The 16,695-nt window shown below is 36.0% G+C and overlaps 1 protein-coding gene across 1 annotated transcript; it reads right to left on the bottom strand.

The window, feature by feature from the left end:
* Positions 1 to 2,358: 2,358 nt before the first annotated feature.
* Positions 2,359 to 15,997, bottom strand: LAMTOR3 (late endosomal/lysosomal adaptor, MAPK and MTOR activator 3). Its single transcript, XM_011943194.1, has 7 exons — positions 15,786 to 15,997; positions 15,412 to 15,457; positions 13,419 to 13,453; positions 8,435 to 8,493; positions 6,693 to 6,826; positions 5,211 to 5,274; positions 2,359 to 3,221 (listed from the first exon to the last, which is right to left on the bottom strand). Exons 2-7 carry the CDS (start codon positions 15,418 to 15,420, stop codon positions 3,148 to 3,150), a joined length of 375 nt encoding a protein of 124 aa, XP_011798584.1. The 5' UTR covers positions 15,421 to 15,457; positions 15,786 to 15,997; the 3' UTR covers positions 2,359 to 3,147.
* Positions 15,998 to 16,695: the final 698 nt, after the last annotated feature.

Here is a 16,695-nt window from a genome sequence, read left to right on the forward strand (position 1 = left end):
ATTGTAGCATGCCACACAGTTTCACACCATGCTTTTCTCGATAAACATTATTATGCCTTAGAGATCCTTTCATCTCAGTACCTAGAGCACTTCTTCAATCCTTCTTCCATTGGGCAAATGAAATTTGTTTCACCAATCCTGTGTAATTTATTATCTAAAGTGAGACACTGAGAGCGAAAGGAGCACGATTAATAATTATACCAAGAACAGCAGGTATAAACTGATAGTGTTCAAAAAGCCAGAGCATACGGTTATCCTACCTATGGCAGATATTTAGGCTGCTTCCAATTCTTTGATATTACCAAGTTGCAAAGAATATACTTGTAAATACATACTTTTGCACATCTATGTGCTTTGTTTGGTAGGATAAATTTCTAGAAGTGGAACTGCAGGGCAAAAGGTTATGGATGTGAATTTAAGTTTCACAGACTGCCAACTGCTGTACAGAAAGAGTATAGCAAGTTACACTTCCCTAGCAGGCGCAGAGAATGCCTGCCCTACTTATTGGATAATCCTTTTCCCATTGTGCTCCCATCTTTATCACAATGTTTTAAGCCCTCACATGTATGATACTGAAATCTTTTTTGGGTGAGTACATACCATTGATATCGAATTGTGCATTCAGTTCTGTACTACCTTTCAAAAATAGTTAATCTAGGTTTCTATTACCCTTTCAAAAACTTCTTAGCTATTTTCACCTACTTATTTTTCCAGATGAACTATGGGATAGTTTCTCTATTATACCCCTTCACAAATTTTAACAGTGGCAGCATTCAACATGTAAAGGTTAAGTAGCTCCATTTATAATCATTTCTTTTTCTAGTTTTCGATATACAATTATCACCTGCAAATAGAAATCTGGCCACCTCATTTCTAAAAGACATTGTTTAATGCACCATTGCACTGGCAAAATTTCCTGAACATTATTAAATAATAATCCAGATAATGGGAATTCTGGATTTTAATGAGTACATCTAATATTTCAATTGTAACAATTAACTACAGTCATGTGTTGCTTAACAATGCGGATACATTTCAAGACATGCTTTGTTAGGTGATTTCATCATTATATGGACATCATACTGTACTGACAGGAACCTCAGATAGTATAGCCTACTACTACACACCTAGGCTACATTTTATAGCCTGCTGTTCTGACCACCCTCGTATGTGGTCTTTCATTAACTGCAACATCATTATATGGTACATGGCTATATTTATAGTTTTGTTGCAAGTAAAGCATTATATCTCTTCTTTCTATTTTATTTGTAAAGGCTATTTTCTTGCCTATTTTAGGTGCCTCTAGTCTGTGGTTCTATACCATCCTATGTATAGCTTTATCATAGCACTTTCTATACCTGCTTCCTTTACTGACCTCTAAATTCTTTAAAGGACAGTATCACAAATTAATCTCATATTTACACTGGAAGGAGGGTGGAAGGATGGAAGGAAGAAAAAGCAGCACATGGCCTGGTGCTGTGGCTCACACGTGTAATACTAGCATATTGGGAGGCCAAAGCAGACGGATCACTTGAGGTCAGGAGTTCAAGACCAGCCTGGCCAACATGGTGAACTCCTACCTCTACTGAAAATACAAAAATTTGCCAAGCGTGATGGTGTAAGACTGTAATCCCAGCTACAAGAGAGAATGAGGCATGAGAACAGCTTGAACCCAGGAGGCAGAGGTTACAGTGAGGCAAGATCATGCCACCACTGCACTCCAGACGGGGCAACATGGCAAGACACTGTCTCTAAAAAAAAAACCAAACAAAGAAAAAGCAGCACAGCACCTAGCCAATTGCCTCACTGCACAATTCTAGGGATAACAATCACACATATTCTATGTGAAAAGCAACTCCCAGAGCATAGAAATATGATGTGACATGAATGGTGTTTCTTAGAATTGTGCAAAGTGATAGCTCTGCTGACTGGCACACAGGTGCTCAATGCATATGTACTGAACTGTTCCAGGGAAAAATTGATTGTCAAAGAAACTAGAAAGAAATTAACAACTCTGAATGATAGACTGGATTCCTGAACATAAAGGGCATATTCTAGAACTGTAGTACCTCTTTCATGGAGATTAAATTAGGTTCATGCCTGAGGTTTCTTGGTTTCTTTTCTTTTTTGTTTTTGAGACAGAGTCTCTGTTGCCCAGGCTAGGGTGCAGTGGCACAATCTCGGCTGACTGCAACCTGAGGTTTCTTTTCCAATTAACAGTTTATACTACCGTAAAACAATCTCCAAACCAATACCTACAAGAAACACTCATTATTTATTCATGTGGCTGAAAGAGTAATTATGTTTAGATTTTTGGAAAAAGTCTGAACAAAAAAAGGACCTATATAGTGCTCAAACTATATTTTTAAAAATACTATTTTATTTTTACTCACGTATGAAAAAAATGGCTATACTATCATGTTTACATACATACTAACATTGGAAACAGAATAACGAATTGTATTTAAATTTTATAAAGAACACACAAATATTAAAACACTGATTGGTTACAGAAAGCAGAGTCTGAGGAAAAACCATTAGCTATAATTTTCATTTTCCTTAAAGAGCAGCACCCTCTGAGAATAATCAAACTGATTAGTAATATTCATCTATACTGCAAAATAATATGTACAAAGTAAAGTTAGTGATTGTACTGATTTTATTACTTTTATCAAGCCATTTTATGTTCCTCACTCAATGCAAAGAAATAAAACATAATCTGAAGAAAAATATGTCCTTATTATTATTCACAATAAAAAGTTGGCTTCATTCTGCAAGCCTGGGCATATTGTACAATTGGGAGCACTTAACGGCTCAAGTGGATCGATGTACCAGTTTGATTCTGATCCACTGAACAAATCTCTCATCCATATCTGGCGACCAGACTAACTCCATGGGAGCTGTGATAGAGTGAACCATTTCTGTGGTATCCCTAGATCTCACTAAATAAGAAAGACCCTACACCAGAAAATATAGCAACTGATCTATCTATAAATTAACATCTATATGCTAGCTCTTTAGTATAAGTTGGAAAAAGTGGCCCTTTCTTGAGCACATGGATAAAAGTATTATTGTAGTCTGAAGATTGCTGGATTGATAGTGTGTTATTATAATGAAGATAAGGTACACACTGAAACCACTGTCAGATTAAGAAACTTCCACAACTTGTCTCAATTCTTCAAATAATGGAGCAAGTTCCTTTTCTAGGCTGACAATTAGTCCTAAAATAAAGAGATTAAGAAAATTACATGTTAGAAAAATGTTCCTCAAAGTCTGAAACTCAAATTTCCTCAAGCCCAAAATACACAGTTACCAAAAGTAAATCAGAACATAGTTTATTTCCCATGACTGAAACAAAATACAGGTTGAATATCCCTAATCCAAAATGCTGGGTACCAGTGTTTTGAATTTTGGAATATTTGTACAATACTTACTAGTTGAACATCCCTAATCCAAAAATCTCAAATATGAAATGCTCCAGTGAGCATTTTCTTTGAATGCCATATTGGTGCTCAGAAAATTTCAGACTTTAGAATGTTTTGGATTTCAGATTCTTGGATGAGGGATGTTCAACCTGTACTATAACCCTAAATAAAGCAACCAAAAACTCCACAGTCATTAATAAGTTTATTTTCAGCACCTATTACTAAAGTAAATGAATGACAAATACTTATATATTAGGAAATACAGAATAAATTATATGCACTATAATTTGTTAGTTTTAGAATGAAAATCTTAATTTATACCTGTTTCAAAATTTGCACTGACTCAGAAATAATACATGTAATTTTTACTAAATCAGGCATACTTTTGTGTCTGAGCAAATTTTAACGGATTGCATCAAAAGACAGGTAGATAGCTTCTATATTGAACAAAGGAAATCAGAAATTTATTTTTATAAATTCAACAAAGCTAAGACATAAATAAATATTTCAAATAAAAAAAATTTTAAAAATAAATGGTAGAGTATAAAACACACTGGAGTTCACTGATGAACCTCCTGGGAGATAAACATCTAGAAATCAGCATATCTAGCTTCTCCTTAGTTTACTAGAGTGAAAGGCTACCTACTTCAAACAGAGCCTGTTTTATGTTCAAACAAATAAAGATCTTTCTCTGTCTTACAGAATATAAAAAGCATCTGGACTCTCAAGGAAAGGGTCCAAGTACTAAAATATTGTTCTGTACATTATCATAATATACAACAACTGGTGACTTGGTATGTGATAGGTCATGTATCAAAATTGAGATTTAGTATATTTCATAAATATACTTAAAATCTAAACACCATTACTATCCTATATAATTCAGAAAGTGCTTTTACATATAGTATTTTACAGATTTCTAAAATGTTTCAAAATGGAAGAGATCTAATAGATCATCAAATCTAAACCTCTCATTCTAAGGATAAGGTATCTAAGAACAGACTTCAGTGACATAGCTAGAAGAACTTGCTCAGCTTGGGAGAAAAACCAAACAGAAAAAAAATATATTACAATTCTCAACAGCGATCAAATCTAAAGGAGACAGATCTTTTAATAAAAATCCTACTTTATATAAAATGAAGTAAAAAAATTACAACCAAGTGAATAGTCATTATTTTACACATAAATATTCGGTGAAGGTATTGGATACAATGGAATTTTACTATCCTCTATAAAGGATACAGCTTCCTAGCATTTGTTCTCAAATTCTTCAGTTCTTAAGAAGAATGAGACTACATTCATCTTATTCAGGCTCTTTAAATTCTCAATCACATTCATTTTCCCCATTAGGTAAAATTTAAAAAATTCTAATTTAATAGATTGGTCTATAACTCATCAATCATTTTAATGCATTTTGTTCGGCTATCTTCACCTTGTTTTCTTAAACTGCTGTAATGGGAGCAAGATGTAGTATTCAAGATAATATTTAATTTTCCTGTCTCCAACAACAACAACAACAAAAAATCACTTACCCATACGGTCTCACTTGAACTAGAAAATAACATTGTAAGATGGAGAAAGCATATATTATCTCCATTATACAGATATGGAAACCAGGATTCAGAGAAATCACTTTTCCCAAGACATAGAAAAAAGACAGTGAAACTGGGCCACAAGTTCAAGATTTTTGGCTCTAAATCTACTATTCCTCTTAAATTAAGGTATGGTAATTACATTTTTTTTAAATTAAGGATTAAAAGTGATATTTAAGGTAATTAAACACACCTGTATTGGCACTGCTGCTGGCTATGAAACTCACCACCAAAGGTAAACGATTAAATTGAACCACCTAAAAAGAAAATAAGAGCCAAATAATACGTTGCACTGTGAAAACGTAGTATAACTAAACTGAAATGTCTTAATCTTTCAAAACCTTTAAAATGATCAATGTTTTAGTCCAACATCACGGTATTACATTACATTATGTAATAGAACATGTACATTATGAAATAGAAAGGAACTTTATATTTCAGTGAATATTTCCATAATTAGTGATGATCTCTTAGAGACATTAACACCATTGAGCCTGGAAAGTTTTTAAGGTGAAACCATGTCTTCATCTTTTTATCTCTAAAGCCCAGCAGAATATCAATTACATCATAAGGACTTAATAAGTAGTTGATAATTAAATGGATAAATACAGTATTTCTCATTCAGGTAGGTTTATCTTCACGATATTTTCTGGCTCTTGTGTATTACAGTAATTTAAATTAAATTTAAAATAACTTTAAATCAACTACCTTCAAAAAAAATTAGTTTCAATCTAATCCTTATTTGAAATTAAAGGTCAGATGGTTTGGTTATGTTTTACCTAATACACATTAAAATATATAACTCTTAAAATAAAAGATGTGCCTGGCATGGTGGCTCACGTCTGTAATCCTAGCACTTTGGGAGGCTGAGGTGGATGGGATCACTTGAGGCCAGAAGTTCAAGACCAGTCTGGCCAACATGGTGAAAGCCCATCTCTACTAAAAATACAAAAATTAGCCAGGCCTGGTAGCACATGCCTGTAATCCCAGCTACTTGGGAGGCTGAGGCGTGACAATCTCTTGAACCTGAGAGGCGGAAGTTGCAGTGAGATGAGATCATGCCACTGCACTCCAGCATGGGGCGACACAGCCAGACTCTGTCTCGGAAGAAAAAAAAAAAAAAGGAGCAACTTAACATCAATTGATTAGGAAACATAGCTCTAAAGCACAAGGAATTAATTCAGTCTTAAGAAAATATAGCTTGAGATCAAGAGACACGTAAAAACTAACTTCTTTCCCACAAATAATAACCTCATTTATTACATATATATGTTTCCAAAAAATGAAGGAATTAGCAGCAAGAGCAAATTTAATAAACTTTCAAGGAAAGTTTTTTTTAATCTGTTACTACAACAAAAAAAGTGTGTCATCTGAGAAATCATAGTTGTTTAGCTAAGGGCACCATCTACTGGAGATAACAGTGACCTGACTTACTCTTTTTAGGATAACATGTACTTTATTAAGTCACTTAATTACTTTTCCATCGTAATTATTTCCTGGTATAAAATGTGAAGAAAATTACTACTGTTTAACACAACCAATTTGAAGGCTAAAATTTTACAATTTCATTCCCTTCAAAACTAAAATTGAGACCTATAACACAAACTATTTTATATATAAAAGGCACAAAAATGACAACTGAAATCAGCAAATCATTTGATAATTATGAACTTACCTGGTAGGTGTTATAGTAACAGATGATACTTTTATTTTTTGAAAGTCCAAGTTTGCTCCCTTGGTCTGTTGCCAGGGCAAAAGTGGATAAGAAACCAGGTCGCAATGCATGCTCCGGAGCATTGTCATTGGCCACTAGAAAAATAAGTGATTTAAATAAAAATTATGCAGAGGATATGGTAGAGAGATTTACAGCCCTTTTTCATAAACCTCTTTTTAAAATTGAGCACAAAGGTTACGTTTCACAATACTGAAAATCATATCACTGATGGGGTCTCATCACTAATCAGGAAAAATTGCTCAATCAAAAGTTCACTGATCACAAATAAGAGAAGAAATGCTGACTCTCACAATTTTTTTAAATTTTAAAAAGAAAATTAAATGTTTATATTTTCTTGATATCTAACTTAAAACATAGATTAATCAACTACATTTAACTGGTTATCTGAGGACTAGGCTATAATAAACTAATGAAAAAAGTTACAAAACTTCTGCTCTTATAAAACCCACAGCAAGGAGTATCTCTCATAGATAGTAGCAATCTGCAGCTAGTTACCTGTTTCATGTTTCTCTCACTCATTAAAAGGTACGCATGGAGTTTGTTGTATTAATGAGTGCAGGGCTCAAGGCTTTAACATAGAGATCCTCATGAAGAACATTAGAACTGGAAAATCTGAGATTATTTTGTTCAAATCCCTCATTACAGAATTGAGAGAAAGCAAGTAATCTGTCCACAGCCATTCAACGACCATTTTATAGTGAGTTAGAAAGCACACTGGACCACACATCAGGAGATGATGGGTTCTGTTACTGACTCACGCCCGACTTTGGACTGCAATGTTTGAAGATTAAAAACCATGGGACCTCCTTTGTTGATATTCCATGTTCTTATAATGTGTTTGTCAAAATTCTCCCAGAATGGAATCAATGTCCATTATAGAAATGCTTATAATCTTTACAAATTCATGCAGTTTATTAATAAGAATCTAAGACACAGCTAACTCTCCACTGAAACTGCTAATGAAGTCCAAGTGTCTTTGCACTTTATCACCTTCACTTATAAAATGAAAGAACTAAATCAGTTGACTTCTAAACCTCCGTTCATTTCTAAAGTCTAAAATTATCTGACATATATGACAACTCCAGGTGGAAAATTGTACACAAAATATACAGAACATTATCCAGTCTTTAATGTTTGATAAAGCCATTACAGTGTCCCAAAAAAACTAGGAACATCCATGCTCATATAATACCATAAAATAAAAATAGTAAATATTGTCTGAATCCACACTGACTCTCCGTGACATCATGTTTACTTATTCAAATACATGGGTATTATCCTAAAACAACTAGCAATTTGATAAAATGTGTGTGTGTGTGTGTGTATGTAATGTAGGGGTGTCTGTGTGTATATCTAGCTGCATACACGCTCACTCTCATCACTTAGATTTACTAATGGTTTATGTTGCACTGTAAATGTCTTTAACGGGAAATGGGTCTGTGATAAATCCATGCTTAAACTCTAGATATTAACATGATACACGTGATATATAATACACTGTAGATTCAAGTTCAACCTTCAACATACAAAAGCAAACACTTCTGCCAATACTAAGACCATCATCTCCTAAAATTTACTAAAATGAATTTTACATGTTTGCCTGCTGTACTACTCAGATGTAAATTACACACATTTTTAGTCAAAAGCAAAGAAGATATTTGCATTTAAATGTTCACTTTTACCTTTAATAACAGGTACTCCATCTCTATCTGACACAACAATGGCATGGAGCCCTTCAACACTAGAAAAAGAAAATAGTTAAAATACAAAAAAGTTAAAATTCAAAGTATTTCATTTTCTCAAACTATGCACCTCAAAGACATAATAATTCTCATGTATTTTCTGAAAAAGCATAGGACCCCAAAATTCTCCCAGAAATGGGATCAATGTGTATTATAGAAATGTTTATAATATTTACAAATTCATGCAGTTTATTAATAAGAATCTGAGACAAAGCTAACTCTCCATTAAAACTGCTAATGAATGATCAGTTCATGGTTTCCAAAAGCATGAAAGATGATCAGCAGTGGCTACAGTGACAGAAAAGAGCCTTTTTCCTTTTTCATTCATGCAAATATTAAATGGTCGGTGTTTGTGGCACTTAATACTTTGATACTATGAAAAACAGAAATAAGCACAATCATTGCCTTCACGTGGCTTCCGATCTAAAAAGTGAGTGTGTTATCAATAATCTCACAAGAACAAACGTAAAACTAAAACTGGGGGCAAGTATTGTTAAAATGTTCATAGGGGCCAGGCACGGTGGCTCACGCCTGTAATCTCAACACTTTGGGAGGCTGAGGCGGGTGGATCACAAGGTCAAGAGATCGAGACCATCCTAGCTAACACGGTGAAACCCCGTCTACTGAAAATACAAAAAAAAAAAAAATTAGCCGGGCGTGGTGCTGGGCACCTGTAGTCCCAGCTACTCAGGAGGCTTAGGCAGGAGAATGGCATGAACTCGGGAGGCAGTGCTTGCAGTGAGCTGAGATCATGCCACTGCACTCCAGCCTGGGCAACAAAGCAAGACTCTGTCTCAAAAAAAAAAAAAAAAGTTCATAGGGATATGAGAACCTAGAAAACAGGAGGTTGATGCAGACAGAGAGTGGACCAGGGAAGGCTTTCCTGGAGGCAGTAATACCTCAGCTGAGATGTTATGGCACTAAGTGAAAAGACGTGGAAAGACAGTTCCTGGCTGAAGAAACAGGGCAAAACGAATGAAGGCCATGCAGCAATCCTTTCAGCCATGCTTACCTGAGAAGTAGTAAGCAGAATGGTCAAGCTATAGCTCTAAAGTTAGAAAGACCTGGGTTCCAGTCCAGGCTCTGCCACTGATTATTTATGCTGTCTTGAGCTAGTTATGAAACCTTTATAAGCCTCAGATTAACTATCTGAAAAATGGGAATAACTGTACTTACTTAGATATTGTGAAATTTAATATAACGTACATAAAGTGTAGGCTGGCACATAATTCGAAAATATCACTTATTAACTAGTACCAATGGTGTCAATTGTGCACAGTGACAATGACATAATTTATCACTAAAGTTTAAGTACTAAATAATCAGTGAGAATCCCTGGGAAATTAGCAATTAAGAAATACATAGACTAGAGCACAAAAGTATTGTGTTAAAAAATATAAGGTGACACTCCTCAACTTTCAACATTTATGCAAAACCGTTTCATTGTAACATAAAACTTACAGTCCTGTAACTATCTTATGGAATCTATAAACTACAACTCAGAGATATGTTCAATATCCCTACAGCAACCTGGAATTATCTATTCTTTGCATTAACTTTAAAGTGTTAACTTTAATGTATTAACTAAGGAATAAGAAATACTATATTAACCTTATGTTTAAATACTGACATTAAATTTTTAAAAACCCCATTGTCAAAAACTTTTAAATCAGAGAAGTGTTATTAAATGTGAGTCGAAAATGTTACAAACAAAATCATTTGTCTTCCTCACATAAAAAATAAGAATAAAATAAGTTTATAAATGACTTTTATACTATTTTTATCCTATTATTAGCATGATTTCCTATTCATTCAATCCTAAACTTATTTATGGATTAAAATATTTCTCTAAGATTAATACATAACTTAGGCCAGGCACGGTGGCTCATGCCTGTAATCCCAGAACTTTGGGAGGCCAAAGTGGGCAGATCACCTGAGGTCAGGAGTTTGAGACCAGCCTGGCCAACACGATGAAACCCCATCTCAACTAAAAATACAAAAATTAGCCGGGTGTGATAGTGCTTGTCTGTAATCCCAGCTACTTGGGAGATTGAGGCATGAGAATCGTTTGAACCTGCGTTGCAGTGAGCCAGGATCGCGCCACTGCACTCCAGTCTGGGTGACAGAACGAGACTGTTTCAAAAAAAAAAAACAAAAAACAAAAAAAAAAAACAACAGATAAATACATAAAATATATTCTTCTAAGTTAAAAACTAGATTATATAAAACATATCCTAAAGATATTTGTACACATGCCAATTATTCTGTGCAGTTACCAAAAGCAACATCATTTGAAACAGTAAAGCATTACAAACCCAACTGTCCATCAAGAAAAACAAGGTAAGATATGATATACACCTACAAAGGAATACTCTGCAGTCATGAGAAAGAGGAAGTTCTCTATGTACCAGGAAAGATTACTCTCAAAGTTACATTCTTAAGTGAAAAAATACAGTTTAGAACAGTGTATACAAGCAGCAATAATGTACCAAAATGTGCAGGTATATGTGTATGCTGTGTGTATAAATGTGTATATACATGTCTGCTCATAGGTACATAAAATATCTCTACAGATAATGGTGGGTGCCTCTGTGAGGGGAAACTGTGCATGTGGCTGGAGAGGAAGGATGGGCAGCTACTCACTCTATGTTCAGTGAACTCTTGAATCTGAACTTTATGAATGTACTACCTACTCCCAAAATAAATTAAAAACAGGTAATAAAATAAAAAACCACAAAAATGTTTAGAAAAATTAGTGCCACCACAGGTAGCTTCTTTTTTAAAATTTCCATGGAAATTACTTTAAACACAACTAATGCTCCAAAGAAAATAAAAGGACTTTCTTTCTGATGGACTTCACAGAGAAATGAATTCAAGAAAGTAGAAAAATTACTTACACTCTTAAGTATATAATTTTAGAAATCAGGTCACAAATATAAAAGCTGTTTTCAATTCTACATACAATGCACAAAGAGTAATATGAATAGATTTTACTAATAATTAAAAATAACTGGCTCATGAAGAGATATTACACTTTTAGAAGAAATGAATTAAATTTTGTGAAATATTCTGAAGAAATCTAAACCTTAAGCTTACTAAAACCACCATTTTTTTCTAAAAACAAATGTTGCATTACTAATCAAAGTCATCAGATTTAGTTTTATACACATAATTATGAAATATTTGATTATTTTAAAACATACAAAGTGGGATTATTAAAGCCTGAGACTGCTTCGGGTCACAACCAGATTTTAAATTGCAAACGCAAGAATGATATTTTGCAGAGAATTCAAAAAATGCACAAAAACACACATTTCATTAGTATCCGTAGCTGGCAGACTTTGTTACTGAGAGGCACTGAGGTTCAACAGTTAAAAGCATGAATCCATGACTCTGAAGCAGGATGCCTGCATCCAAACCCATACATCTAGCAACAAATCAAAGTGTATTCTACTATTCTTCATGAATAAGTTCAAAACATGATTATTTCTTCATTATTATTGTTCTGGGATGCAGTAAGCCTATTTTCAATAATGATATGAGTTGAACTGGCTTTTTTTTTCATTATTTAAAAAAAAACCTGACAGTACTAATACCTTTCCTGACATTATGAAAGATTTTCATAAAGCTTTTAACAAATATCCTTTAACTGAATTTATTTCTTGGATAAGCACGACAACCTGATTATTTCCCCTTTTGTTAAAAGATAAAAGACATCCAAATGCAAAGAAGAAATAAGCATATATTTTCCAGTTATTTCTGATCAACATTAGAACTACTCAGTAATATAATAAATACTTTTGGTATTATTCTCTGATTCCTTTATACAGACAGCTTCACCATACCCAGTGTCACATGCTCTTATGATTTTCAGAGTACACTTAATAGTTAAAATGAGATCGCCATTGTCTGAAACATTTTTGATACTTATAATCACAGATGATGTAATTAGAATCAATTATTGCTTTGTTTATTAGATCTCCAGATGAATAATGGGTATCTTTCTGGTGGGTTTATAACTTAAGAACATTGAATGCAATTTTGCTATTTCTTCAATAAGAGATGCTAACACTCAAAAGAGGATTGTAAATCACTAAGACTTCTAAGTGAATTAACTGCACTATTTACTATTTTGTCATATCGCCAGTGTAGTGGGGTATCTCTCCATTCCAATTTGAGCATCCTTTCTTTATGCTAAGGTAACTACAGAAAAATACAGAAAGTCCTCATTTTGCACAGTTCCAATATGCACATTTTAGTTAGTATGGTTAAGTACCACCACTCCCTGCAGAAGAGCACAGGTCAAATTTTAGTTAGCACGGCATAATACCTGAATAACTGCATAAACTATAAACTTTTCTAATTCTTTAGTCTATAAATCGTAACATAAATAATTATGTAATTAAGAGATGCACACTGTCATCAATAACCAGCCACATCATTTCTTTCAAAGTATGTTGATGGTTGGTCACTGTGCATCTGTTATGCAGTTCATGCAGAGATAGCAAAGCATGTAGTTTTGTACCTCCTTGTCTCCCGATGATAAAGTATGTGACATTTAGAAAAAGAGATAATAAAAAGAGGAAACTGGCCAACAAAGATGAAATACAGCAAAGAAATGAAAAGTAATAATGCTGGAAGTGAATTTCAAATAAAGAGTTATAGAAGAAACAGGTGACCAAGGGAATGCTGACACTATCCCTCTAGATACACAGAGAACTCAGTGAAGGCAAACTTATTGACATAAATGAGGAAAGCGGTTGTGTTGAAAATTTTCCAGAGGACATGATGCTGGCAAAAAATATTCATATTAAAGGAAATCTCAGAGATACTTCAAAACATTGAAAATACACAGACAAAATACTTCATAAAATCAACATATGGCATACACAATTTATTCAGTAACAAATTAAAAATTTCTTACCTTGGTAACTTTTTATACAAGAATCGCTTTAGGTCCTGAAAGAGAATATTAAAAAATCTTGTTATAATAATAGGCCTTCCACTGTTTTCTAGATCCTGTCCTATCCAAATTTTAGGGACGTTCAGTTATCATTCATAACCCTTCTTGCTGTGTTTTATCTTTCTCTGTCTGATTTGGATGTTTACTAGTCATGCAACTTGGAGTAAGTTAACTAACCTTTTTTCCCTAAGCCTATTTCATTATTTGTTGAATAGGGCTAATATAGAACCTACATCATAAGAGTGTTGTTAAAGTTTTTTGAGAAGTTGCATGGATTAGCATACCTAGAAATGGGAAACACAAATACATTTTAGCCATAAAATTACATCATAATTTTCATACTAGTGTTTTATATCCTGTTGCTATTGTGTTCACTTGACAAGACATTATAAACACCTTTCCAGGTTCAAAGATAGACTTTCCACCATCATTTTAATGGTCTTGGGTAAGGTGATATGACTTCTGTAAGACTGTTGTCTCACGTGATTATCACATTATAAAAATATGCCTTCCATTGTTTCATTATTTGTTGAACTCACCTACTCAACAAATAATGAAACAGTGTAAGGCATATTATTATAACATAATTATTAAAATATTCTGTTTAAGGACCTAAAATAAATTATATATGACTATGTGAGGTAACAGTCTTTTTTTTTGAGACTGAGTTTCGCTCTTGCTGTCCAGGCTGGAGTGCAATGGCACGATCTCGGCTCACTGCAACCTCTGCTTCCCAGGTTCAAGCGATTCTCCTGCCTCAACTTCCGAGTAACTGGCATTATAAGCACCCATAACCACGCCCCAGCTTATTTTTTGTATTTTTAGTAGAGATAGGGTTTCACCATGTAGGCCAGGCTGGTCCTGAACTCCTGACCTCAGGTGATCCACCCGCCTTGGCTTCCCAAAGTGCTGGGATTACAGACGTGAGCCACCACGCCCAGTCCAGTCTTACAGAATATAAAATAAATGGCGAAGTGTGTCAAGTGTTTAACACTAAACACAGTTACAGTTAAGACTAAAGAAATATAAGACTATTTTATTTTTCTAAGCTGGGGCTTACTGCAACTTCCAAGTTCTGGGCTCAAGCAATCCTTCGCCTCACTTCCAGCATGGCTGGGACTACAGGGTTATCAACGCGCCTGGTTAATTTTTACATTTCTTTTTGTAGAAGGGGGTCTTGCTACGTTGCCCAGGCTGATCTTGAACTCCCAGCCTCAAGTGATCCTTCCATCTCGGCATCCCAAAATGCTGAGATTACAGACTAAGCCACCGCACCGGCCAGAAGATTATCTTATTTTGTCTCATTACACTCTCTCATCCTAGGAATTTCACTGACAATTTAGGTATCAATTTTGACCTCGCATGGATTAATCAGATATCTGTTGTTTTGAGCCTCCAACACTTACTATTCTCCAAACCCGAATGATCATTTTATTTCATGTTATGACCATTGGCTTATTTTTGCTCTCATCCTACACACACACACACACACACACACACACACCCCTCATTTCATGTTATGTTTCTAAAGAGGCATGGGTTAGAAATCATCGTAAATTGCTACAATAAACCTAATAAGATATTGTTACCACTTACTGGAAAAAAGTATTCTGGGTACATGTCCTACTGACCAAATTCTGACAGGAAAAGCAGCCAACCATCATTCAGAATTTCAAATGGTAAATATACAGAGCCTCTCTTATGCCCCAGCTGGATTGGTGAGTGGGGAGAATATAATTTTCTCAGTCTCAAGCTCCTTAGTGTCCTCCACCCCCATTCGAGGCAGAAACTCAGGATCCTGCAAATTCATTCGTATTAGTCTCCCACTTCACATACTAGAGAAAATAATTAACTGGGATGGGTGGGGATGGGAGGATTTTCTACCTCTCCCCGCTCAGTATTCCCCTCCAAATTCCCCACCCTCCCCTTCCTCTTATGTGGGGGTGTCACTCACATCCGCCATGATGAACCCCTTTCTCTCGCAGGATCAATCTCCACGCCTGGAAGAGAAACTCCCGGTGACTCTTACCTCTTTGGCTTCCTCGTCCTCCCCACCCCCAACTTAATAAGCAAGATCAGGCCTCGTCAGAACCAGGCAAAACCCCCGCGGTTCTACGGCTTGGCCCAGCAAGCCCAGTGGGAGTCGGAGTGCCCCAACACCCCCACGGGTACTCAGCTGGCACGCCTTACCTCAGCCCACCCCATCCCTGTCCCTCCACCCCAAAGAGCTAGGCCCAAAGAAGAGGGGGTCCTCTTCTTCTGTTTAGTCTCACCAGCCGCGCCACCTCCGGGACTACGCCTCAAACCAGGCAAAGTAGCGCCAGTTACCTGGGGTTTCTGGGTTGCCTGGTTCTCTCCGCTGTCACTTCAGGGACAGCTTTAAAGACAGGTTCCTCCTCAAGCCACCGTCACATGATTGATGACCTCTTCTGCGCTCCGGGAAGCACTTTCTATGCCGTCGCCCCAAGATACTGGATTTCCGGAGGGGCCTGGCGGAAGCTTCGAGGGCGCGGCCGCCCGACGCGCCCCGCCCCTCCCCCGCCCACCGCGGGCCGCGTCTTGCGCCTGCGCTTTGTGTCACGGGCCGAGGGACGTCGGCTGTGGGGTAGAGGATTTGTACGAGATCGCTGGATCCTGAGGACCCCAGAAAATGCAAGCAAGGTTATGTGTTACAAGACATTTCTTGTGCAGAGAGGGTGTATAAATGTCATTAGTTTTCCAGGGTCCGTTATCTTAAAACCTTTTCTTGTAGATGAAGAAATTTGAGGAGATGGTGTGATGAGCAACAGATTGCCTGTGAACAAGCAACAGATTGCCTGTGATTGGAAGTACCAGGTCCACAGGTTTCTGACTTGTTTCCTAGGTTCTTGTGACTTCCCCACGGGTGCTCTTTACTCAAGGCCTTATCTAGATTGAATGGGGAGGAGCCATGGGTTTTCTGGAGCACTTCAAGCGTCTACTTTTAACATGCAGACACTGGATTACGGGTACTTTCTATGTTCTCTTTTACATCAGAATTTTTAAAAATTAGTAAGGTCTCATGTAATAAATAATTGGAAAAAAAAAAAAAAAGCCTTGCCGGGTGCGGTGAGTGACGCCTGTAATCCCAGCACTTTGGGAGTCTGAGGCGGGACGATCCTTTGAGCCCAGGAGTTCCACACCAGCCTGGCAAGATAGAACCCCATCTCTACTACTACTAACTACTACTACTACTACTACTACTACTACTGCTACTACT

The sequence above is a fragment of the Colobus angolensis genome, unplaced genomic scaffold (assembly GCF_000951035.1).
Source record: "Colobus angolensis palliatus isolate OR3802 unplaced genomic scaffold, Cang.pa_1.0 Scaffold217, whole genome shotgun sequence".
NCBI lineage: Eukaryota > Metazoa > Chordata > Mammalia > Primates > Cercopithecidae > Colobus > Colobus angolensis.

Coding starts and splice junctions, on each gene's coding strand:
- LAMTOR3 (XM_011943194.1), bottom strand. Junction 8,494..13,418: donor TTGTATAAAAAGTTACCAAG/GTAAGAAATTTT, acceptor TTCTTTTTCTAG/TGTTGAAGGGCTCCATGCCA. Junction 6,827..8,434: donor TGGAGTACCTGTTATTAAAG/GTAAAAGTGAAC, acceptor TTATTTTTCTAG/TGGCCAATGACAATGCTCCG.